Source organism: Chelmon rostratus, chromosome 6 (genome assembly GCF_017976325.1).
Source record: "Chelmon rostratus isolate fCheRos1 chromosome 6, fCheRos1.pri, whole genome shotgun sequence".
NCBI classification, from domain to species: Eukaryota; Metazoa; Chordata; class Actinopteri; order Chaetodontiformes; family Chaetodontidae; genus Chelmon; species Chelmon rostratus.
In genome coordinates this window covers 29,497,779-29,523,254 of record NC_055663.1, presented here as the reverse complement: position 1 = coordinate 29,523,254, position 25,476 = coordinate 29,497,779, and the positions used below count along the sequence as shown (strand labels likewise).

The 25,476-nt window shown below is 44.0% G+C and overlaps 1 protein-coding gene across 1 annotated transcript in view; it reads left to right on the top strand.

The window, feature by feature from the left end:
• Nucleotides 1–23,283, top strand: part of ptprz1a (protein tyrosine phosphatase receptor type Z1a) — a 76,069-nt gene extending 52,786 nt beyond the window's left edge. The window contains exons 14-31 of the mRNA XM_041939892.1: nucleotides 3,816–3,954; nucleotides 8,621–8,709; nucleotides 9,365–9,450; nucleotides 11,925–11,945; nucleotides 13,010–13,106; nucleotides 13,593–13,675; nucleotides 15,744–15,878; nucleotides 16,201–16,335; nucleotides 17,168–17,331; nucleotides 17,417–17,552; nucleotides 17,998–18,144; nucleotides 18,322–18,415; nucleotides 18,563–18,636; nucleotides 19,317–19,448; nucleotides 19,914–20,066; nucleotides 20,302–20,444; nucleotides 20,521–20,656; nucleotides 22,374–23,283. Of these exons, the coding sequence (XP_041795826.1) occupies nucleotides 3,816–3,954; nucleotides 8,621–8,709; nucleotides 9,365–9,450; nucleotides 11,925–11,945; nucleotides 13,010–13,106; nucleotides 13,593–13,675; nucleotides 15,744–15,878; nucleotides 16,201–16,335; nucleotides 17,168–17,331; nucleotides 17,417–17,552; nucleotides 17,998–18,144; nucleotides 18,322–18,415; nucleotides 18,563–18,636; nucleotides 19,317–19,448; nucleotides 19,914–20,066; nucleotides 20,302–20,444; nucleotides 20,521–20,656; nucleotides 22,374–22,517 (2,108 nt within the window). The 3' untranslated portion in view covers nucleotides 22,518–23,283. The remainder of the gene's footprint in view (nucleotides 1–3,815; nucleotides 3,955–8,620; nucleotides 8,710–9,364; nucleotides 9,451–11,924; nucleotides 11,946–13,009; nucleotides 13,107–13,592; nucleotides 13,676–15,743; nucleotides 15,879–16,200; nucleotides 16,336–17,167; nucleotides 17,332–17,416; nucleotides 17,553–17,997; nucleotides 18,145–18,321; nucleotides 18,416–18,562; nucleotides 18,637–19,316; nucleotides 19,449–19,913; nucleotides 20,067–20,301; nucleotides 20,445–20,520; nucleotides 20,657–22,373) is intronic.
• The last annotated feature ends 2,193 nt before the right edge of the window (nucleotides 23,284–25,476 follow it).

The following is a 25,476-nucleotide window of genomic DNA, read 5'->3' as shown; positions in this document are numbered from 1 at the left end:
GAGGTGAATGGTAAAACTTGTTTAAAGCCTCTGAGTTTGTGTATTCAAGGACACCCTGGAGTTTGAGTTTCTTACACATGCGAGAAACTCTAAAGACAAACTGTTATTTTCTTAACGTGTTCATCGATTTATGTTGCTTTTGTTTGTCTTTGCTTGTTGTTTGATCTTAAACTTTTAGATTTTCAGCGTTCGGTGAGGTTTTGTTCGTCAGAGCACAGCGAGCGAGCGTTTTTTTAAACGTCTCCATGTGCCGCTGCATTACAACATGACTCATTCAGTCAGTCGCCGTGGTCACGATCATCTATTTACAGCAAGTTTCAAGTCTCTGATGGTTGTGAATTAATCTGAATCAACAGTCAGGATGGGGGGCGTCGGGTGCTGCACACATTCAGATTTGGGGTTTTATTAAACATGAAACTGAGTCGACCTCCCAGAAATGAACGGAAACCAAAGGAAATCGTCTAAAGTCTGATGGCGTTATTTTGGGCTAAAACAAGCAGAAGCGCTGATGTGATCCGGTAAAACACCGCCCCACCTCCCTCAGTGAACCTCCACATCTGCGCCCCCTGACATTCACACGTACAGTAACTCCATCTTCATCATTTAGTTGTGCTGCATCATTTAAATCACTGAAGTCCTTTCAGTGGGAGCTGTAGGTTGATGTTTTCTGTCCTCGGTTCTCATCAGATCTTCTTTGAGTCATCTTTTCTTACTTCAGTCTTTGCACCGAAACAAATCACCTTTCCCGTCTTCTGTCCGGGCCTTTTTCTTTCTTCGCCCATTATCATCGCCAGCGTGGCCCGGGCTTTTGAGAGGCAGACAAAGACGTGTTGGATGGATGATTGAATGAATGGGTTTCCCTCTGAAGGTGCACGGAGTAGAAAGCACACAACAGGCTCTCTATGAACTAGTCAACAGGCCTGACCCCCCCCCCCATTCACGGCTGAGCGGAGTCAGATTGTGTAAAAGTGGTAAATTCTGACAAACAGTCTGGCAGTCAAGGCCGGTGATGGAGGAAGAATTCAGATCCTTCACTTCAGTAAAAGTACGAACAGTACACCCTGGAAATACTCACAAGTAACAAGTCCTGCACGGAACATGTTAAAATAAGTATTAACAGTACTGAGTGCAGTAAAATGTCCCTGTGACTGTTCTGTTCTACTGTTCTACTGTTCTCCTGTTCTATCTGTTCTCCTGTTCCCCTGTTCAAGCTGATCTCCTGTTCTATCTGTTCTACTGTTCTCCTGTTCTATCTGTTCTACTGTTCTCCTGTTCAATCTGATCTCCTGTTCTACTGTTCTGCTGTCCTCCTGTTCTATCTGTTCTACTGTTCTCCTGCTCTATCTGTTCTATCTGTTCTGCTGTTCTCCTGTTCTATCTGTTCTATCTGTTCTCCTGTTCTCCTGTTCCCCTGTTCCCCTGTTCTACTGTTCTATCTGTTCTCCTGTTCTATCTGTTCTCCTGTTCCCCTGTTCTCATGTTCCCCTGTTCTATCTGTTCTATCTGTTCTCCTGTTCTCCTGTTCTATCTGTTCTCATGTTCTACTGTTCCCCCGTTCTCCTGTTCTCCTGTTCTATCTGTTCTCCTGTTCTCCTGTTCTGCTGTTCTCCTGTTCTCCTGGTTTCCTGTTCTATCTGTTCTCCTGTTCTGCTGTTCTCCTGTTCTATCTGTTCTCCTGTTCTCTCTGATCTCATCAGATTACTGTGACTCAGTCGTTCATGTCAAAGCAGGATTTTACTGTTGGAGCTGGTTGAGCTTCATTTGAACTAATGATTCTTTTCATTCTGGATCAATCAGCTGATTATTTCCTCCATTAATCGATCGATCGATCGGTTTGGAAACATTGTGAAAATAGTGAGAAATGTGGCGACGATGAGGCCAAAGTGACGCCTTCACAGTGTTTGTTTAGTCCAAAGCTCCACATTATTACAAACACATTCAGATCATTCAGAGGAAAAGCAGCAAATCAAACATCTGAAGATCAAACATCAAATAGTTGTTGTGAATAAATTCTCTGTCGATCAATGAAGTCATTCATTGATCATCTAAGCAGAACTATAAACTGTAAAAGCTCTTCAGAGGTTTTCTATGAAAAAATCTTAACTAATTAAAACTGTCAGATAAATGTCGTTCAGTAAAAAGTTGGATGTAGTCGTGTAGAAGTATGCAGTGTACCTCAAATCTGTTACTGGAGTGAGTGTACTTAGTTACATCCCTCCGCTGGTCAAGGTTAATCCAGACTAGTGTTTTGGGTGCCGGCTGTCAGACGATAAAGGCGGAATCATCAGCAGCTCGGCGAGGTCAGGATCAGCCGTCAGGTTTTCTCTTCCCGTTATTCAAAGTCACGATTATGCTGCTTGATTGGCTCCAGTTTGATGAATGTGTTCCCGTTTGATCTGTGACGGACTTTTGATTGTGAGTCTTTGTGCTCCTTTCGAGTGGCTCGGCGGGCGGCGTGAATGTGACGAGTTTAGTGTTTGTGCCGCAGGTGGGTGAGTGTGAATGGCGGCGCGGTTCTTAATACGGTTCATGTTTCTTTCTGAAGTAGTTATTAAAAACCTGAGGCTGTCGGAGTTTTACTTCTGCATCGGTTCAAGGAGGCCAAGCTGCTCTGGAGGCAGAGACGAGCTGATCGGCTGAATCAAGGCTGAGTCGTCTCGCAGGTCGTCCTGTTTCCTCTCGTACGTTTTGGTGTTTGGCTCCACGTTGTTGGGACCTCCATGAGAGTCACAAGTCAAGAGGGAAGAGGACACGTATGGAAATTTTTAAGAAAAACCCCGTGAGCGGGGTCAAGTATTAGCAATGTGGCCTCACGCTGTAAACGTTTGCCCTTTGGACGTAGATCATCCGAGCTCGGTGCGTTTATTCATCAGAAGCCCCGATGAGCTGCAGCAAGACAAACTCACCGGGTCTCTGATCTGGTTCGAATGTCACGGCCATAAAAAACTAAATGTGCAGAAATTTAGTCAAATTCTTCTGTCGACTTCCCTCTTTCTGTCCAGCGACGTTACATTTCTCCCCCCAGCCGTTCGGGGTCGTTCCAGGTCATCGCAGTCTGATTTCGGTGGTTCATCATGAACGCGGCGACGTCAACCAGCCGAGACGTTTGGGTAAAGAGAGCCTGATGAACAGTGAAAAAGACAACTGCCATAAGAGAGGGAAGCTGGTTGCCTGGTTACTTCCTCCCTTTAAGTGCTCGGTCAGTTCACCACCGTGACGCCCAACCAGGACTTTGTCAGGTGCTCAAGGATACTTGATTGTGGAGTAGAGGTTAGATTCCCAAACTGAGCCAGCTGTAACACACTGACACCGAGGGTGCGTAGAAATGAGTTAGCATGAGTTAGCATGAGTTAGCATGCGGACAAAAATGTCTAAACAGGTGAAAGGAGTGACGTTAGCTAAAAGTGACGCACCGTTGGTGGACATTGGTAGCTATGACAGAAGAAATGTTGAATAGTCGGTTAGGGCTGATGGAGAAGCAGAGACGGCTCAAATTAATGGATAAAAGTTTGAAATATTCAACTCGTGGATGAAACATTTAAAGTAGGCCGAACTTCAACCGCACCTCGTGGTTAAAGTATGAATTCTGTGAAGAAATGCTGTAACGACATGCCCGTTTCTGTGTTTGACAGTGTTAAATATCATCGTTTAGCTCATCTGACATGTCTGAAGGGGGACAGCAGAGAACGTCTGGAGCCGCCGCTTTAATGAACGGCGTTCCTGTGACCAGAGCAGCTTCATCCTCGGAGAAACCTCCATCCTCCTCCTCCTCCTCGCGGCCCTGACTTCTCTCCTCTTCTGCTCTTTCTCGTCAGACGCCAGTAACAGCAGCCACGAGTCGAGAGTCGGTTCGATCAGGGAACGCGAGAGGAAGGCGGTGGTTCCTCTGGCCGTCATCTCCACCCTCACCGTCCTCGGCCTGATCGTCCTCATCGGCATCCTCGTCTACTGGAGGTCAGTGCTGCTGCTGCTGCGTCTGCGGTGTCGGCGGCGTTTATTTGATCCTTTTGAGTGTTAGAGGGCGACAACGGGCCGACAGGAACGCACCTTGAAAATGTGCCAGTGCTTTCTGCTCATTTAGATGCGCAGATGATTGTGGGCCCTCGTGGCGTAACCAGGAACACTAGAGGCCCAAAAAACTGTCTCTGTGCTGAAATGAACTGAACTTTTCCATCATACATCAAATCGACAGCCAACTGTTACCCACAACCCCTTTCTCTGCTCTGGCCCTCATCTATCTTTGTATCTCTGGAGAACCCAGATTCAGAAACAAATATTTTTCTGTTCTCACAGTATTTATCTACATCCCACAACGTTCACCACCACAGGTGTCAGACCTGCTGCAGGTTCAGATCTTCCATTTGATTTTAAACGTCACCAAAAATCACGATGCATTCAAACACTTCTTCCCAATGAAGCGTCAATTAGATTCCTGAAGCTGAAGTTTGAACAAGACCTGCAGGAACGTCCTCTTCTGTCCGTTCACCCCGAGTCCACAAAGCTGTGACGCTTTAATGAAACAAATCATAAAACACAAAGTGAAAACCTGCTGAAAACAGTCGATATATTTACTGTCTGAGCTCATCAGCTTCACTGATTTCTGTAAATATCTGCTGATTCTGGATCTGATGCAGCAACACGTTTCAAACATGTTGAGACAGGAGCAACTAAAGACTGGGAAAGATGTGGAACGCTCCAAAAACACCTGTTTGGATCATTCCACAGGTAAACAGGCTGATTGGTAACAGGTGAGAGCATCATGATTGAAAGGCTCAGTGGTTCACAGCGAGGATGGAGCGACGTGATTGGATAAAGAGATTAACACCTGGACTCAGGAACACTTCAGGAAACTGTTCCTGACTGATTCTGGTTTTACTGATGCTTCCAGACTTTGTTGGAATCTGGGTTGTAGGTGTCAGAAGTCTATACAGTATCAAAACACACAAACATGTTGCCCCTCCAGATGGGAGCTCAACCTCCAACACCTGCCCTTCAACCCCGTCATATGTCAAATAATACAGGGGGGGGGGCCTGAAGTGGAGACTTCTAATATTTGACTGGGAAGCTGAGTCTGAGGCTTGGTCGTCCATTGTGCTGAGTGTTTTATTTGTGTGTGTGTGTGTGTGTGTGTGTGATCACCAGCAGCCTCTTAACAAACAATGCGTCCTGTGTCGTGCCGTTGATGCGGCTGCCGGCGGCCTGAATGAAGCCTTTCAGCCGTCGCCGCCGTTGGCTTTTGACGGCAGCGTTTTCGATTCCTCTCGGTTGACCTTGAGAGATGCTGTTTTTTTTTCAATGCATCGAGCTTTACCGTATAAAAATACTGGATTTGGAAAAAACAAAATTGTCTTTGAGAAAAGTTTGAAAGTATTTCTTACGTCTAAGTGCGGCGTAAACACAAACGATTCTTTTCTTCTTGAGCTGAAGGCGTAAAAAAAGTGAGAAAAACCTCTGCTGCCTGTCAGACCGTGAAATAACCAACTTCAGAAATCCAATCAAGGACACGCTGTCGAACGCCGGTAAACAAGCCTGCGCCTTCGGTCTGGGAGGCTCAACATATTGTTCTTGTTTTGCACCCTGCTTGTTGTTGTATCTCCAAGATTGAGCAGTGCTAAGCTGGTAATAATCTGAGGAGCGGGAGGATTAATCCTCGGTGAAGGATGTACCTCGGCCGCGGCGCCGCGAGCGTCCGCTCAGCCCAGAGCGTCCAGAGAGGGTCGGGGGATGGAAAAGGACATCCGCCTGATTATGTCGGACAGAAAGAATCGTGTCAGCGTCTTGTAGAGCGAGCGGCGGGAGGCCAAACGGCGCTAATCCTGCCGGCGTTGAGTCCTTTTCGCTCCGTGCTGACAGCACGGTGCTCATTTGGACTCTGCTGCTGTGCTTTTGAGGTCACGCAGTTTGACGGGACGTCGGTCGCGTCTGCAAGTTTACAACATTAGCATGTAGCTAAATGGTTTTTACAGGCGTCTGAGCGGAGTCCAGGACCAAACGCAGACAGCAGCAGCATCCATTTGTCTTCAAACTGAAATGTTATTTCTGGAAGCTAAAGATTAGTTTGACTTGTTCGCGCCTGCAGAGTTCGTCACAGACCGTGATGAAGAACCGGCTGGAAAGATTCGACTGTGTGATCGTTAATGAGCAGCAGCTGTTTTCTTCTTACATCCTGCGTGAAAATAATCAGATTAAGTAGTTTCAGTCTCAGCAGATAAACAAGTAAAACACACTAAACTGGCCAATGAGCATCTGCAGGGTTTCACCTTTTCACCAATAATATCAGATACCGTCTGTCAGAACATGAAGACATTTAAGCATAACTGACATTACAGATAGCTCGTGGCTAAGCTAGTGCTAACAGCTAGAAACACTGATCAGTCTGGAGACACGAGCTTTTATTGTCTCTGAAGTCCACAAATACAAAGTTTATATAAAGATCCAGAGATTATTTAACCTGATCAATAGGTTGTAATAAAATGTGATTAATACGTTAATGTACCGTAATTTCCGGACTATACAGCGCACCTGATTATAAGCCTCACCCAGTACATTTTTAAAGGAAAAAACATTTTGTACATACATAAGCCGCAGCTGTCTATAAGCCGCATGTGCCCACATTGAAACATGAGATATTTACACAGAAAGAGTTTTAAGTTTTAATAATATACCTTAACTTTCCTTTCCAAACAGTGCCTGTGACGCGGCGATAACACAGCAGCAACGCGTTAGCACTCACTAACAGGGCTGGTTACAAAAACATACCAAGTGACTGAGAGCCGTCCTCGTCTTCCTCCTGTGCACTGAAACCATGGAAGTTCGGGTCACCTGCTTTTATTACCTCTGAAAGCTTTTTTTGTCTATTCACATTGCTCCAGTTCTTCCTGCTGCCGTTTCCAGCGTCTCACCATCGATTCATTTATGCCAAGTTTACGTGCAGCAGCTCTGTTTCCTTCTTTATCAGCCAGCTCCATTGCTTTTAACTTGAAAGCTGCGTCACATGCATTTCTTCTTGCATTTTCCATGATGAGGGTCTGTTCATGCTACTTTTATTCATGCACAAAGCGCGAAGTTACATTAAACTCGACACATATATTCCACCTGTCTCACTCTTACCTTCACTGCTTGTGACAAAAGTCGCGGCTTATAGTCCGGAAATTACGGTAATTTATTATTCTATGTGAATCACTTTGTGTTTAATATAAACTACAAATGATGTGATTTTCTGCTCCGTTTTCAAACCTCAAGCTTTTTTTTTTTTTTTTGGGTCAGTTAGTCATTTAACAACAAGCAAATGTTCACTCTCATTTTATCAAGGTCGACCGTGTCAGGCTGCAGAGAAACAGGTTCAGCCGATCATTAAAGGGTCGGCACGCGGCTGCACCGCAAAGAAACAACAACAGATCGACTCATTGTCTCGGCCTCGCGGCGGCCGATAACGCCTCCTCTCCAAAACATGTTTACGACCACACAAGGACGTTTTTCATGACGAGAAACTTCACCGGAATAACTGTCTTAACTCTGCGTCAGCGTGGATCTGAACACCTTTGATGTGACAGTGTCGCCTCTCACTATCAGGGACAGAGCAGATCAATAAATGCTCCAAATGCATCAGCGTTAACTAAACGGCTGTTTGTCTGCACACATGTTGATCAGCTTAAAGGAGAATAAGGGATGAAAACAAAAGCAGTTATTTTAATGTTGTCAGTAAAGACATTCATCATTCACTCGTGTTAAAAGGCTTTATTCATATCAATCATTTACACATTTATTTCTGATTGATTTTCACTTTTTACATGAAGGGAAACAGAGTTTGCATCTCTGTTTATTTTCTTTTGATAGAAAAATAAAAATGAAGTGAAAATCTGTGGAAGTTAACGTGTTCAAGATGAAATAAACACTTGTCAGACCTGCTGAGAGAATAACAGTTTGCGTTTCCTCCAGAGTGTCTCTAATCTCAACCCTTCGCTGTTTCTGCTTCTTTATTTATTAGTCGGTGATAATCCCTGATGTCCATTTCTGGCTGAGACAACGCAGGTTCAGATCAGAGGCGACCTCATCCCTTTAAAAACTTGTCGAGGATTAACAGAACAGCTTTTTTTCTTGTGTTTGTGGGAAGATTATTCGTGTATTCTCCAAAATCTGGGACAACGTAGAGTCGTACGAAAACAAAAGCAGCTTCTGCCTTTCAGCGGATTCTGCAGTGTCAGATCCAGTACAGGCTCAGAAATACGACATTCAGATACTGTATATTTTAACAAAAAAACATCTTTTTATTCATATTTGTGTTTTCTACACAAAGTATTGTCCTTTATTTTAATTTCTTTCTGTGGAGTCGAACATTTCTGCTGGTTTTCAGGATGTGCTGAACATATTGTCTCTGTATGTTTGCAAAACACAGTTTAATTAAAATTATAAATCATTTGAAATTATACATTTACTGCTCTATACTTCTTTGTTTTCACAAGCAGAACTTTTCGAGTTATTTTATTATAATAAGTATATTCTATTATTCACTGGTGTGTGTGTGTGTGTGTATGTGTGTGTGTGTGTGTGTGTGTGCGTGCGTGCGTGCGTGCGTGCGTGTGTGTGTGTGCGTGCGTGCGTGCATGTTTTATATCTGCAGGACATGTTTTCAGACAGCTCACTTCTATATCGACGACAGCTCATCACCCAGAGTCATCACTGCACCGTCCACTGCTGCGTTAACATCTGGTAACACGCATGCACGCACGCACGCACACACACACACACGCACACACACACACGCACACACACACACGCACGCACACACGCACGCACGCACGCACACACACGCACGCACACACACACACACACGCACGCACATACGCACACACGTTTTAGCGTGAAAAATAGCATTTGTCCTCACTTTATTGGAAAATACATTTTTCAAACGTCACTTTAAGAAAAATATTCTTAATTTCTAAATAGTCTTTAATTTCTGAAAATGACTTTCTAAACACATCCTCATCTTCCTAACATGTCCCCACTCTTCTGAAATGTCTTTCCTTTCCAAATTGTTATCAGTTTTGTAAAAAAAAGACTTTTCTTTTAAAAATGTCTTCTTTCCTTGAGAATGTCATCACTTTAAAAAATAACCTCCATTTCTAAAAAATCTAATATCTGAAAATGGCCTGTCGAAATACGTCCTCATGTTTCAAATATGTCGTCGCTTTAAAAAATCCTCAATTTCAAAAATGTGCTCACGACAAGAGAGAGGTTTACCTCCATCTATATTCATACTCCTGAACATGTACTACAACTCAAGCACAGACACAATACAAACACACACATTCTGACCGGAGCACCACTTCTGCTCCTTCGGGGTTGTTTCCTGTTTGTCTTCCAGACAAAGAAGCAGCTCTTCCAGTCAAGGAGTTTGTCAAACATGTGGCTGAGCTTCACGACTCCCACGGCTTTCAACGAGAGTTCGAGGTACAAGGATCGGATTGTTTTTCCGTTTTTAAACTGATGACTGAAATTGAAACGTAATGTTTTTGCAGATATTCTCTCTACTGTTTGAAACTTGGATGTTTGTGTGTGTTTGACAGTCATCATGTTGTTGTCTGCATGCTGCATGATGAGTTGGGATGATGTGACACCGTTACTGGATACACTTTGACTGCAACATTACGTGATTACCACATTTCCTCAAATAGAGACCTTTATTTACCTCAACTGCAGAAGGAACCAGGCCTTTATTTGAAACAGGCTTGTATTACAGGCAGGCCTTTATTTCTAATAACATGTCTTAGTATAATTAGTCATATTTGCCCGTTAAAGTTTACTTCATTACGCTGTTAATACAGGTTTTAATCGTAAAACATTTTCAGGAACATGTTGTGGAAATCTAATTGACTAATAAGGTTCCCATGCGATATTTGAAATGTAGCTGCTGCCATCTTATGGCGTTTGTACATTACTACAAAATACAAGTTGGCTGAGACCTTAATACACACACACCTGCTGTGACTGAAATAGCATAACAATACTTTAGGTGAGTATTTCAGAAAAAGGTAGAATGTGTAAAATTAAAGTGATGGAAATACTGCATCAATTATGTTTAGTCGGCATTCAGACCTGGCTTGTATTAGACTACTAATTTGAGGAAATGTGGTATTTTGGAGTTTGCTATCAGAATTATCAGGAAATCATCGTGAAAAACAGGAACAGTGATAAAAATGAGAACTTACAGTGTATACTCAGTTGTCTGATGGTGTGAGATGTGAATGTTGCAGTCGGTTGGTTGGTTTGGTCATCTGTGGGAGCAGCTTGTCAGGTGTCTGTTACCTGTCGACTGTCAGCAGAACAAACAGTCAACAGGTAACATGACAGTCACTTCCTGAATCAAAGCTCCACTTTGTTTCTGAATGTGCCACAAAGGAAAAATCAACTCAAAGACAACGAGACGTGGAGGGGAAGCTAATTGTTTAATCAAATATTTGTGTCAGCTACAAATCGGCAGAAGAAAAATAGAAAAAGGAGACAGAGAGGACAGCATGGAGGATGGGAAGGATGCAAAAAGACAGAGTAAAAGAACAGTGAAGTAAAGAGGCAAAGAAAGGAAAATTCTTTAAGTATCTTGGTCAATCCCACTTGTCTGAGAAGCATGAGTCAGAACATGAGTCAGTACATGAGTCAGAACATGAGTCAGTACATGAGTCAGTACATGAGTCCGTACATGAGTCAGAACATGAGTCAGTACATGAGTCAGTACATGAGTCAGAACATGAGTCAGTACATGAGTCAGTACATGAGTCCGTACATGAGTCAGAACATGAGTCAGTACATGAGTCCGTACATGAGTCAGAACATGAGTCAGTACATGAGTCAGTACATGAGTCAGAACATGAGTCAGTACATGAGTCCGTACATGAGTCAGTACATGAGTCAGAACATGAGTCAGTACATGAGTCAGTACATGAGTCCGTACATGAGTCAGTACATGAGTCAGAACATGAGTCAGTACATGAGTCAGAACATGAGTCAGAACATGAGTCAGTACATGAGTCAGAACATGAGTCAGAACATGAGTCAGTACATGAGTCCGTACATGAGTCAGAACATGAGTCAGTACATGAGTCAGAACATGAGTCCGTACATGAGTCAGTACATGAGTCAGAACATGAGTCAGTACATGAGTCAGAACATGAGTCAGTACATGAGTCAGAACATGAGTCAGAACATGAGTCAGTACATGAGTCCGTACATGAGTCAGTACATGAGTCCGTACATGAGTCAGTACATGAGTCAGTACATGAGTCAGTACATGAGTCCGTACATGAGTCAGAACATGAGTCAGAACATGAGTCCGTACATGAGTCAGAACATGAGTCAGTACATGAGTCAGTACATGAGTCAGTACATGAGTCAGAACATGAGTCAGTACATGAGTCAGTACATGAGTCAGAACATGAGTCAGTACATGAGTCAGAACATGAGTCAGAACATGAGTCCGTACATGAGTCAGAACATGAGTCAGTACATGAGTCAGTACATGAGTCCGTACTGTTCTGTTCATGAGACATCCAAAAGAAAGACAGTAAATCTTGTCCAGGTTGATTCTGTAAAGATAATGTCGAGACGTTGAAACATTAGAAGGTCTAAAAAATGTAGCAGGATACCAAAATTATACTGAAAGACAGAGATGGTGTGTTTGACTCTAGAATTCCCAGAATGCATCGTGGCACGCCCCGAACTTTAATTTAAGTTTGAATTAACTAAACCTTGCTCGTCTTTGCGTTGAGCCTCCCTTTGTGTTGGCCGTAGCATGAGCTGCATTGTGAAATGAATTAGTCTGGAGTTGTTTTCTGTGTTGTCTTGTAATCTGTATTTTTGCACCTCTTTGGTTGACTGTGTTGTCACGGAAACATCCTTGCTGCCTGCTGCTTCCTCACCCTCATCATTAGATACTGAAGGAGAGTTACGAGGTAAGACGCTCTCCTCCTGACGTCTTTATTCACTGCTGCACTCCTAGCTGTTTTTGTCTCGTCTTGTAATGCGTTCTTGTTCATGTGTTCTTGTTAATGTGGATCTGTTGATGTTACGAAGCACGGCTGCCGTTTGACACCAGTGGAGGAAGTCATGGATGTATTTGAAGAAATAAACACAGAGCTCAGAAAGGGTTCCCATTCTTTGCAAAGTAGCTCACCAGAAAAAGTTTTTTCCCTGCCTGACTTCGCTTCTTTGTCCCCTAAATTTTACAGTCAGATTACATCATTTACATAAAAATAGCTTTTTAAGACCTGGAAAATAGCAAACATTAACTTTTATCCTTCAAAAAAATAAAAATAATTACTTTAATTAACATTAAAATTATTTGTAGACTGCAGTAGTTTTGTTGTTGCAGTACCACACTTGGCCACTAAGATAAATTGGCAGCATGGCTGCTTTATTGTGTTTTATCCAACTCTAACGAATCCATGAAAGAAGTAACAAAATCATTTACTTGTGTAGAAATATCACATTTATCTCGAGTAACCAGTCGACAGATGCTCTAAAATAATCTCTAAAGGTTATTGTGACTTCAGCAGAGTCGATGTTTTGTATCTGTTCAGGTGTTGAAATGGAAAATGTGCTTGTACCAAAACTGTCCTGAAAGTTCTTATCTCATGATCTTGTTGATTTATTCTTCCATCACATACCTTGTAGTTAATTTAAATCGTAATTTTGCCATTTTTAGACTTTATTTCATCAGTTTAGTGTATTTGTTTACTCCTCGTATGGCTTCTTTGTTCATTTAATTTCCTTCAGTTCGTTTAAACATTGATCTTCAGCTTCTGTCGTTCTAAGGTGCTGGAAAAAGTGACGAAGTATCAGAAACAAACTGAAAAGTTTCATGTGAAGCCAGTAATATTTTACGATGTGTGAAATGTAAACTAATTTAGAAAAATAAATGTAGTGTAGGAGACTCTAATGTAACGTACCTCCCACCTCTGGTCCTGGAGGGATTGAAGCTTTACTTTGGTGTGTGTGTGTGTGTGTGTGTGTTAAGGAGGTTCAGGCGTGCACGGTGGACATGGGGATGACGACCGACAGCTCCAACCATCCTGACAACAAGACTAAAAACAGATACAGCAACATCCTGGCCTGTGAGTGCACACCGACGGTCTCTCCGCTTTGCTTTTTTGCTTTTTACAACTTAGAAAGAGAAAAATATTTAGATCTCATGAGCACAAACTACAGCTTCCAGTCATGATTAGATCACTTTGACTAAATTTCAGGTTTTGTACGTACCAGAGCAAAGGCGAGTGTTGAGTAGGAAATATCAGCCGTCACAACCATCAGCGTGTGTGTGACTTTCTTCCTCTGATATTTATTTTTCAGCTCCTAAATCTTCTTCCTGTGGTTCAATCAAAATGTTTTGTTTTATTTCTGTGCGTCCAGCAGGACGTGTTTAGCCGAGCTGAGCACATACGATTATATAACACTCACTACAGCACCGAATGTGGATTCATCCGCCGCTGCAAATAGTCCAGATGAATGCCAAGTCCATGAAACTATAAACCTGCAAACTGTCAGTTTTTATTGAGATCGTTGCTTTTTGTCTTATTGTGTATTTTGTCTTTACACCTCAGACGACCACAGCCGGGTGCGACTCTCACCGCAGGCCGACACCGACGGGAAGACGAGGGATTACATCAACGCAAACTACGTGGACGTAAGGAACCCGCTTCATTTCCGAGCTCTTTACGAACTGAAGCCTTCGTCTTCACCACCAGACTCGTTTCTGCGCATTGAATCAGGCAAACGCAGCAAAAAGTTATTTTAATTTTATTATCCGAGCCACTTCTCTTTACCTTCTGTCTTCCTAAACCGAAGTCAGTACCCCCCCCCCCCTGCACGATTCTGAGCCTATTCATTAGACAGGCTGTTGTTAGCAGGGACCTGCGTGGCTCTCCTTTATTCTGATCACCGTACCATTAAAATCTCATTTCCAGTATCTTGTTGTTTTGTGAAAGGCAGAGTCGACACAAAACCCCCCCCTGACTGTCATGGCCTCTCTGGAGAGCCGGCATACAGGTTACAAAGTTGGTAAAAGCATGTTGAGGATCTCTCGAGCTCACACTTTTGTCTGCGTCTCACAGTACGAAGGCAACTTCACGCTGTCAGTCATGTGAAGGTTATGGAACTATTAAAGCGAGTGATTGAACGCTGCCCTCTGCTGAGAACATGTGACACCTTCTCTCCCGTGCCGGCCTCCGAGGTGCCTGCCGAGTTTTCTTTTAGACAAACGGCAGTTATATTTACATTCAGAGCTTTTCACCAACATGAATCGTGTGGATCCTTGAGCTCGAACACGTTTGATGAATGTGCGTATTTCCCTCCTCATAAAACGTTTGCAAACTATTTTAAGTCAGCATTGTTTGTATCCGTGTTTATTACTAAGCGGTCTTCTTCTTCTTCTGTCTTTGTTGGCGCCCTGCTGCACATCCTGCTGTAGATCAGTGGAAGAACGTGACACAGTCAGTGGGACTGTGGCTTAACTTTCATTTTTTACAACCTGGACCTTATTTCTAGCATTAAATACGACCATTTACTCCCCCAGACAACTTTGGTGGCATTTGGAGTCGTTTTGAAGAAATTAGCCCCAGAGGAGCGGCGCATATATCCGTATAATGCGAGTACTCGGGGCATCCATGCGCAGCCTCTATATAACGCATAATCTGCAGAAGCTCGTTCATATTCCAATATTTAGTTCTGATATGCTGGTGCTATTCCCCTCTGAGCCGGCGGTCGGCTAGTTTAGCTGTAGTTTGGCACAGCTATGGTTCGTTATTGCGTATTCGTAGCCGACCGCCGCAGAGTCAGCCGTGTTGTGGCTGGCTGCTCGCAGCGCCCGGCGTTCGGTAATGACATCATCCACGTCAGAGGTAGTTGTCTAGAGACGCCGGATGTTGATAACATGCCACCACGGGCTCAGAGGGGAATAGCACCAGCATATCATAACTAAATATTGGAATATGAACGAGTTTCAGCAGATTATGCGTTATATAGAGGCTGCGCATGGATGCCCCGAGTACTCGCATTATACGGATATACGCGCCGCTCCTCTGGGGCTAATTTCTTCAAAACGACTCCAAATGCCACCAAAGTTGTCTGGGGGAGTAAATGGTCGTATTTAATGCTAGAAATAAGGTCCAGGTTGTAAAAAACCAAAGTTATCCTTTAATGCAGGCACCAAAATGAGTCAAATGCGTGACTACCGATCTGAAACGCGGGAGTGTGTCGAGTCTAATGAGATGAATTAACTGATTGTAGGTTTGAAGGACCCTGTCGTAAATCAGTCTTACAGCTGATTTTAAAGCAGCAGGAAGTGATTTTGAGCTCTGGTTTGGTCTCCTCCAGCAGTGTAAGTGTTGGTCCACCACTTTGGTCCAAGCTGATGGGCCATCATGATATTTTATAGACATTCATGGGTTTGACTTTTTTAGCTTTCCTTAGTGAAATGTGTTGGAACCTCTCAGAACGTTTCCATCCATCAGGCCAAAGGTTTGATTTATACAGTCAAATATCTCATCTGCTACACAGGTTTGTGCTAAATTTGCCCATTCATGGTTCCCACAGGATGAATCCCATCTGAAAGCACCTTTAATCATATTTGTCCTGCAGCATTAATGTCTGGCTGTTACTATGGAAACCAGTGTTTTCAGTTTTGTGTTTTTCTTGAGACTGCAGGTCTTTCAGCAGTTTTTAAAAGCCAACGCGGCCGCTGTGTGTTTCCTCAGGGCTTCAGGAAGCCGCGGTCGTACATCGCCGCTCAGGGTCCTCTGAGGTCGAGCACCGAGGACTTCTGGAAGATGGTCTGGGAGCAGAACGTCTGCATCATCGTCATGATCACCAACCTGGTGGAGAAAGGAAGAGTGAGTGACCAGATCTGAAAAATTCCTCCACGTTTATTGTACTTCAGAAGTGACCCTGAGACTTACTCTGGACTGAGCTGATCATCGCTCACATGCATATTCTAATGTTAAATAAAGGAAGAGAGGTGTTTTTAGTCCTGAATCCATCCATCTGATCCAAACGTCGTTTTTCATTTTTTGATTAATAAACTGGGTGAGAACTTTTTTTTTTTGCATTTAAATGCTGGCAGACAGTTTTCACGTTTGAATGATGTCTTCAGTTTTATTCTGAACAAACTTAATTCTGGTCCGAACTGAACCGATGTGATGCTCGTCTCCTCAGAGGAAGTGCGACCAGTACTGGCCGGTGGAGGTGCAGGAGGAGTACGGCAGCTTCCTGGTGACGGTGAAGAGCAGCAGAACGCTCGCCTACTACACCCAGAGGACCTTCACTGTCAGGAACACCCACGCCAAGAAGGTCAGACAGACAGCCAATCAGAGCACAGAGCGACTGTGGCAGCTGCATTCAAGTGCTGTCAGAAATGTTGGTTCTTGAGATGCTAGAAATTCTCCGGGTGTCTTTGAAAGTGAAGTAGATCAAAAATTAATTAAAATACTCAAACATCATCTCCAGGCCTCACATCTCTTCAATTTGAACTTGATTTGGTCGTCTGTCGTCAAACTTTTCTTTACTCGGGGCAAAGCGGCCCCAGCCACAGTGATCAGAAACGTTTCTGGAGCCTGAATGAGCAGCGTTTCATCGCAATCGACTAACTTAAGGAGCAATTTTCTGCCAGTTAACTAAAACTGCGGTTTGATGATGCAGTAATAAACTCAAAGTACTTAAAATATCATTAAAGTCGCTTTTTAATAATTCTGCTCTTCTGAATTCATTCAGTTTTTAAAATATATTCCCAAAATGAATGAAACAGTGCTTTTAATTTGACACTCACAGTTCAGGCGAGTAGAAGAGTCATAAACTCGTCTCACAGTCATGTCGACCTTGAGTTCAGACCCAGACCCAACGAGGCTGTGGAAGAAAAGCTTGAGAGCCTGTTGAACTCCGGTTTTATGGCTCAGAAATTAAACTTTTCATTAGTCAGAGGAGGAATGTGTTATTATTTAGCTCCAGCTTTAAAGTAGGCACAATGAAAATAAAGGGATTAAAAATAAAAAGTCAGATTCATTCTAAAGATTCCAGATTGTGAATGTTTTTATGGCCCCGGGGGGGGGGGGGACGTGTCTGGACCAGCACCAGTCCCTGCCGGAGGTTTTCTTTGAATCACTTCCTGTTTGGTCTCCACCTGCAGGGCTCCCAGAAGGGGCGGAGCAACGAGCGGACAGTGATGCAGTACCATTACACCCAGTGGCCCGACATGGGCGTCCCGGAGTTCGCCCTGCCGCTGCTCAGCTTCGTCCGCAAGTCTTCCAGAGCCCGGGCGGACGGCGCGGGGCCGGTGGTGGTTCACTGCAGGTAAGAGCTCCGTTTGTTCCATCTTTTTTACCTGACATCGGGAAACCCTGGCTTCATCACGTCTTCGCCTCTCGTTGCTGCGCAGTGCCGGCGTCGGCCGGACGGGAACGTACATCGTCCTGGACAGCATGCTGAAGCAGATGAGAGACGAGAACAGCGTCAACATCACGAGCTTCCTGAAACACATCCGCACGCAGAGGAACTACCTGGTTCAGACAGAGGTCAGAGGTCGACTTCCTGTCTGTGCATAAAGCTCACATTTAAACAGACTTTAGTTTGACCCAGTTTGCAGGTCAAGGCGACCACGAGGTTTTGTAAAGACATTGAAGCCTCAGAGAGCTGCTGGCACGGCTGCAGACACTTTGTCTCGTTTTCAGGGTTTTTATTGAAGAAGATTTAACATGAAAAGAAGCCGCAGAACAAAAGAGAATTATTTAAATTGTTTATTCAGCAGCACAAAAAAACGCAGCTCAAAGTGTTTGACAGCAAAGACAGAAATGAAGAAGAAAATTAAAACTTGATAACAGTAAAAATAAGGTAGATTAAGTTTGACAGGCGACGTCTGAGTCAGCGCAGGTGTACTGAAGGTAGAACATGTTCCGGCTTCACTCACTGCAGCGCTGTCTGTCTGTCTGTCTCTCTGTCTGTCTGTCTCTCTCTCTGCAGGAACAGTATGTTTTCATCCATGATGCCTTGGTGGAAGCCATCCTGTGCGGAGAGACAGAGGTGGCGGCGTCTCACCTGCACAGGTACGTGGACGAGCTACTGATCCCGGGGCCGGCTGGAAGGACACACCTGGACAAACAGTTCACGGTGAGCGGCTCATCACACAGTTCTGCTCTTTGTTCAGTGAACTTCTGCTGAAGTCTAATGAGTCGTTGAATTTAGTGGAGGATAACGGCAGGTGTGTCGCTGTGCGCTGATGCTGTATCAGCTCATGATTCAGTGCTGGTCCTTCGGCGGCTGACAGATGTTTGGTGTTCTCCGCAGCTGGTTTGTCACTCCGGGGTGAAGCAGTGTGACTTCTCTGGAGCTCTGCAGGACTGCAACCGCAGCAAGAACCGAAGCCGCTCTGTGATTCCCGGTGAGTCCGACATGTCCGTCAGCTACGAGGAAGAAGAGCGTTAGCTTGATGCTCGTGTTTCATTTGCCTCTTCGGCTGCAGTTTGCTGAAGTCAGACGAGACGAAACAACGCTGCATGACTCTGAAATCTCTCTTCTGTCGTTGCAGTCGAGAGGTCGCGAGTACGCCTGTCTACGACGGCGGGGGAGACGTCGGACTACATTAACGCATCGTACATCACTGTAAGAACAAACTCATCCTGTCCAGGTCTGAGTTTTGTCCGTTTAATTACAGAGGTCCAGAACAAGAGGACAGAGCTTCCAGGTCTGAAAAGTGAAGCCAATTCACTAGATCCTTAAAGCCGCATTATTTCTCATGGCCAGCAGGGGGCGAAAAGAAGCCTGATTGTATACAAGCTTATGAGAAAGTGACCCTGCCTCTCAAACAGTTCCTTAATGAGTTGATGTCACCAGTCGCCAGTTTCAGGTCTTTAAGACAGCACGAAGGTCATTTTTTTACATTATAAACCAATTTGGCGTAAAACAGACGATAGTGCGGAGTATTCTTTACTGCGTGGCTACCTTGTGAGTCGTGTCCTGCATGTCCTCCACAGCTCCACCCTCTCATCCAAATATGGTCACATTTGGCTCCAAAAAACCAAGATGGCGACGGCCGTAATGTCAAACCTGGTTCAGCCTAGTTTTGAAACAGTCTTCTCATTGTCGTACCGTTCCTTTAATACACCTGGAATGAATCACTGTTTCCACACCTGCGTAGCTGTAATATTTGTTCTTTATTGATTGGACGCACTTGAGCGTGCGTGCTCAGTTTGAGACATTTGAGAAACGAACTATCCTGCTGATCACAGTTTGAAAATAAGCCCGATCATCGTAGACACGACGTCGTGCTTCTGTTCCTGCAGGGCTACAGGCAGAGCAACGAGTTCATCATTACCCAGAATCCTTTGCCGGACACCATAAAGGACTTCTGGAGGATGGTATGGGACCACAACGCCCAGGTCATTGTGTCACTGTTGGGGACGCCGTCAGGAGAGGTGAGGAAGTGTTTGTTAAATTCAGATAACGATCTCGTGTCTGTGTGTTAATGCTGCATTCATGTCAGCAGGTTGGTCGTACTCCTTTAAATCAGACGCAGGCAACGTTTCGACGCTTCTAAATGAGCTGAATCATTTTTGTAAGTGTTGGCGGTTTGCAACAACTGCCTCCAAATAAAATCCACTTTTCAACATTCAGTTCAGCCCATGTAAAAGGGTCGACACGTCGTTTGTATTATGTACCTGCTGACATGAATGCAGCATCAACACAGAGACGTGACTCGCTATCCATCTTTTCATCTCTCTCTTAGAAAGAAAATAAAAATATTTCCCAATTTGTTCCTTTAAACTTCACAAAAACACCTCCAGTCTGGTTTCTGACTGCAGGATTAGATGCAGTGGTGCTGCTGGGAGAAGCAGAACTTAAATCTTGTGTCTTCTGATGATGACTTCCTGTGTTGTTAGACGGAGGAGGTGGAGCCGTGCGTCATTTGGCCTCGCAAGGGGCAGCCAATCAGCTACGACATGTTCACTGTCAGTCAGAGGAGTGAGAACCACGTCTGTCTGACCAACGAGGACATGCTGGTGGTCCAGGACTATGTTCTGGAGGCTACGCAGGTGAGTTCAACCTGGACATGACAGCATCATTAAACGGGTCAGTTCACCCAGAGCTGGATCAGACTGGGAAAGATGTGGAACAGTCCAGAAACACCTGTTTGGAACATTCCACAGGTAAACAGGTTGATTGGTAACAGGTGGAAGTATCATGACACAGTTTGATTGTTAATCACCACTTGGATTCAGGGGCTTTCACGACTCATGACAGACATCTGATCTCTCTCCTCCCCGTCAGGATGACTACGTCCTGGAGGTGAAACACTACTGCGCCCCCCGCTGGCCGAACCCGGACAGTCCCATCAGCAACACCTTTGAGCTCCTGAACCTGGTGAAAGAGGAGACCGGCAGCAAGGACGGCCCGACTGTGGTCCACGATGAGTAAGACCCTCCCTGCCTGCTCGGCATTTCCTGTAATAATAACAGTCAAAAGGTGAAAATGTTTTTCTTTCTCCAGTGTGGGAGGAGTCACCGCGGGAACGTTCTGCGCTCTGTCATCTCTGACTCGCCAGCTGGAGGCCGAAGGTTCGGTCGACGTCTTCCAAGTGGCCAAACTGACAAACCTCATGAGACCGGGAATCTTCAGCGACATCGTAAGACTGCTCGTCTCAATACGCTGATGATACTGCCTTTGACACAGCTAATCTTTAACTGCAGCTTACCAGGACCTGGCTGATATTTTCATAGTTCTGTCCATCAATAAGGTGACATCATAAAAAAAATGTCTGATGGTGGCCCACATGACTCAGGCTATAATCTGAAGCTCCAGTGTGACACTTTATAACTCGAGGTGTGACGTTTTCACAGGATTCATCGCTGCTGAAATACTAAATATCAGTGGCCAGTATCGTAAAATGACGTCACGCTGTGTTTCCTTGTTTCCATGGAAAATAAACTGTACAGTGCAGTTTAATACAACCACATACACATGAATTACACGTAAAAACAAAGCAGCTGAGTGAGGATGAAACTCGCTGTAGCATCATTTGTTGGAGACTAAATTGTAAAAGTCATTAATAATAGTAATGATAATGATGGTAACATGAGTTTTGGTGGTATTTCCTCTAATCTATAGCATTAAAATAATACTTCATTTAACTGGTCTGTCAATTCCTAAAAAAATTTAATAAAAACAAACCCTGTTATAGGTGGTAATAAACCATAATCACACAGTGGCCATTTTCCTCAGGGTGGGATGCTCAAATGCTGCTATCAGCAGGCTAACGTCGCACTGCTGTGCTCCTGGTTACAAGTCGTTATCGTTTCACTGTTTCCTGATTAATCAGCAACTGAAAAGAGGATGGATCATGAAAATCTGGAGGGACATCGGGCCATAGTTCAAGAGAAAGCAACATATTTAATAACCAGTTAGCTACTGTTAGACAACAGCTAACATTAGCATTCAGCCACTTCCTAGCTAACATTATTGTTTGATAGTGTTACAGTGTAAAGGTGTAAATGAGTCCTGAGACATACCTCACATGTTGGACACGTGTATTTAAGGCTGGAGGTAAAACGCTGGATGTGGTCGAGCTAACGATGTAGCATACTGTAATGTAGCGGGCAGGTCTCTGCAGCCTCTTCATGCTACGCAAACATGCTAAAGTGCTTGAAACACTTTTGTGTCGGATGTAATCTGAACGCAAGACAGAAAAATGTGTTCCAGTGAGCAGAACGCCACGTAACGTTACCGACTTCACCAGAACATGCGTGTGTAAGCAAGACGGTAAAGTGGGTCATTTCAGTAAATGTGTCCAACATGTGTGTTGATGTTTCAGGACTTGTTTACACCTTTTCCTCTCATCTCATGTAACACCATTATACGCTAATCTTAGCTGGGAAGGGGCTGCATGCTAACGTTATCTGTCTAACAGTAGCTAGCTGGTTATCTTGTTGTTTTCTCTTGAAATATGGCCCGATGTCCCTCCAGATTTCAATCAGGAAGCAGTGAAATGATAAGGACTTGTCAGATTCTTGTGTTTAAACCACCTGGAATCAGCAAACAGTACTACTTCATGTTTTTGAGAGCAGCAGCTTCCCGCCCTGAGCATGACATCAGAGGAAAATGGCCGCCGTGTGGAAACAGTGTTCAGTTGGAACATTTTAACAATCAATTTGAATGTATTAATAAAGGAATTATGTGCTTGTTTCGTTCAAGATGTAGCAGCAAACTGCTTTGTTCTTTCCAGCCGACTTCTACGAAATTATTCCAAAATTACGAACCCGTGAATTAGCGCCCTTCCAGAGTGATGGTGGGAAACTAAACCATCCTTCATGTATCCCAGCTGCTTACCTGTTGTTGATTTACAGGAGCAGTATCAGTTCCTGTACAAAGCCATGCTGAGTCTCATCGGGACGCAAGAAGACGAGAAAACCCTCCAGTCCTCCGACAACAACGGCACCATCGTGGTGGGCGCCGCCAGCGCCGCCGAGAGCCTCGAATCTCTGGTGTAACTGCCACAGAAACACAAAGAACTCCTGTTTAACTTTTACAAATGAGCAGCAGCGTTTTGTCCTTCCTCCTCGACCGCCAACAGAACTCCTCCTGCCGCCAGACTCACGCTACGGCGACGAAGTAAAACCTGCATCGTTCAGGACGAGGTAGTTTGAGGTCGGCACGTTTCGAACGGATTTCTTCTTCGCTGGATCCGGACTCCCTGCGGTTTTGTAATGTGTGCCTTTTTGTATTTTTCATCCTGTTCTTCTAACTTTGATACGATCCGTAGACTAACTGTTGTAACGCTGTGCCGTCCTGAGACGTTTCACTCGACTAACAAACTGTTCCTAGACCTTTGTATTTATTGGCACTGAGCCAAACGGGAAAAAGGGAAAAACTGCATCTTTTTACATCAAATGAGATATTTTGTTAGCTTGTCTTTTATAGAGCTCCTGCACTCAACTCCTCTCTGTAAATACCATTGCAGCGGTAGCAGCAGCGTGCTGCTGAAGTCAATATAAAATAAGGGCCTGGAATAATAAGAATAATAATCTAATGTAAATAATATTATAGTAATCAACTCGATGGACCAAATTTCTATTTATACGTTTAGATTTTTATATTTTACCATTTTTAGTGCATTCAAATGTTTTGGTTTGATTCTAATTGCTTAGTGGCAGAACATTAATGCTTTTATATTCTGGATTTTGTAACAGACTAAATGTGATGCATGGGGTACTGACATGTTTGTTTTTTAGCTGGAAACACTGCTGGATTATTAGCTAGGGGATTAAATACGTGAAAGAACACCAAAGAAAGAGCCTGTTTTGTTGCCGTGTGCAGAATTACAACAACACATGTTCACCAACCAAAAGATTCAGTTACTGAAGGTCAGAAATCTGGTTAAAAAAAAACACAAAACAGGTAAATTTAGTTTGATGAACGTGGCCTAAAGTTGGCCTGATTTAAGGCCGCTGACCCTCAGACAGACAACAAATATCTGCCTGAAGTTTGCTTCACTTTGGCCGAATACAAGAACGCTGTGTGAAACATCAATAAAAACAGAATCAATCATTTCCAGTTTCCTGAAGTGTTCCTGAGTCCAGGTATTAATCTCTTTATCCAATCACCTCGCTCCATCCTCTCTGTGAACCACTGAGCCTTTCAATCATGATGCTCTCACCTGTTACCAATCAACCTGTTTACCTGTGGAATGATCCAAACAGGTGTTTTTGGAGCGTTCCACATCTTTCCCAGTCTTTAGTTGCTCCTGTCACAACATGTTTGAAACGTGTTGCTGCATCAGATCCAGAATCAGCAGATATTTACAGAAATCACTGAAGCTGATGAGCTCAGACAGTAAATATATTGACTTTGTGCTGTTTTCAGGTCAGTTTCTGTTAAAAAGAATTAACAGGTGATCACATTCTGTCGTACTGATGTTTCACACAGCGTCTCAGATCTGTTGGATGTGGAACTCACCGAACATATGAGAGTTCATCCTTCAGAGAGCAGAGCTAAGAATAATTAAACCAGCAGTTGAGATGTTCACACGGAGCCGTTTTCACAGATCAACAGTCGACGTCTGCTGGAGACATTTTGATATGTGGGACAAACACCGACTCCCACCCGGAGGATGAGGAGGCAGCAAACACCGGCTGAGACGGCAGGTTGTGTTTGTGTTGATCCAGAATCACTCACAGCAGCAGAATGAGCCTCAGCGCCACCAACGCCGGCCTCACAGACGACCGTCAGGAAGGGGGCCGAAGGTCAGAGGTCACAACTGCAAGCCAGAGATGGAGCAAACGGGCCTGACAGGAGAGAGGTGTTAACGAGACGAACAGAAACAGAGACGATAAACGCGGTCTGATGAAGTCCTGTCCGACCTGTGGATTATTTATTTTCCTTTTATGGAGTCATGCTTTAATCCCTGCACTGAACTGGTTATTCCAATTGATTTCCCACGTGTTAATCCGGGTTAAGACTCTGGAAGAAACGCGCCTTTTCAGGACGGAAAATAGGTCAAGTGTCCAGACGTCATCTTGACCGGCCGCAGTATCCTCACCTTCATTTGCATTTTTGACTTTTCATAATTACATACCCAATTATCCCCTGCTCGCTGACCTAGTTTGCATGGCTGCCTCCAAATCAGTGGAAGCAAACAGGCTGATTGTCTTTTCTCCTTCTGAGCTGGAGGCCGAGAAACCAGAGCGTCAGAGCGGGGGTGCTCCAGTAGTCCAGGATCCGGTCCACTAAACCTGTGACTAGACCCAAAACTCAAAATCAGACTTCAGCAACACAGCGGTGGAAGTAGTCCCACGGGTTAGTTTTGTAAAAGAATACTACAGTGCAAGTAGAAGTACACAAGTAAAATACGCACAAACCACAGAAGTAACAGCGTACATGGACACGACTGAGTATCTTAATCTACGTGGAGTTCACCTCGAAATGTATAGAAATAACAGTGGAAGTATAAATCAATAAAAAATAAATACTGGAGTTCTGTACTTACAAATCTGCAGCGAGTCACCAGCAGCTGAGGAGAAGTGTCCCGGTGTTGAAGTAAAATGCATCATCTGGTTCCAGGTTTTAAATGGTGGTACATTAAACCTGCAGCTCAGTGCGTCCAAAGACTTTTAACCTCGTTCACTTCAGCATCAAACAAAGAACAGCTGAGAAGATCATCTGGAACAGGACGATTCAGCGAGGACGGAAAGTTTCAGAGGAAAACGTGCAGAAAGTTTCGGTTTAGGATCTCTGATCTCTGATCGAGCCCGATGCTGCGGCGCCGAGAGGAATTTCTAATTTTATTTATTTTATTTCTCTGGAATGAGGAGTTATGGAGGCTGTAAAGTGCCAACAGAGTCATTAAAAGACTTTTAATTATAGTGACTTAATAATACAAAAACTACCAATAAATTAATAAACCAAAGTGTGAATAAAATTTGTGCAAAGCTGATTAAATTAGCAAATTAT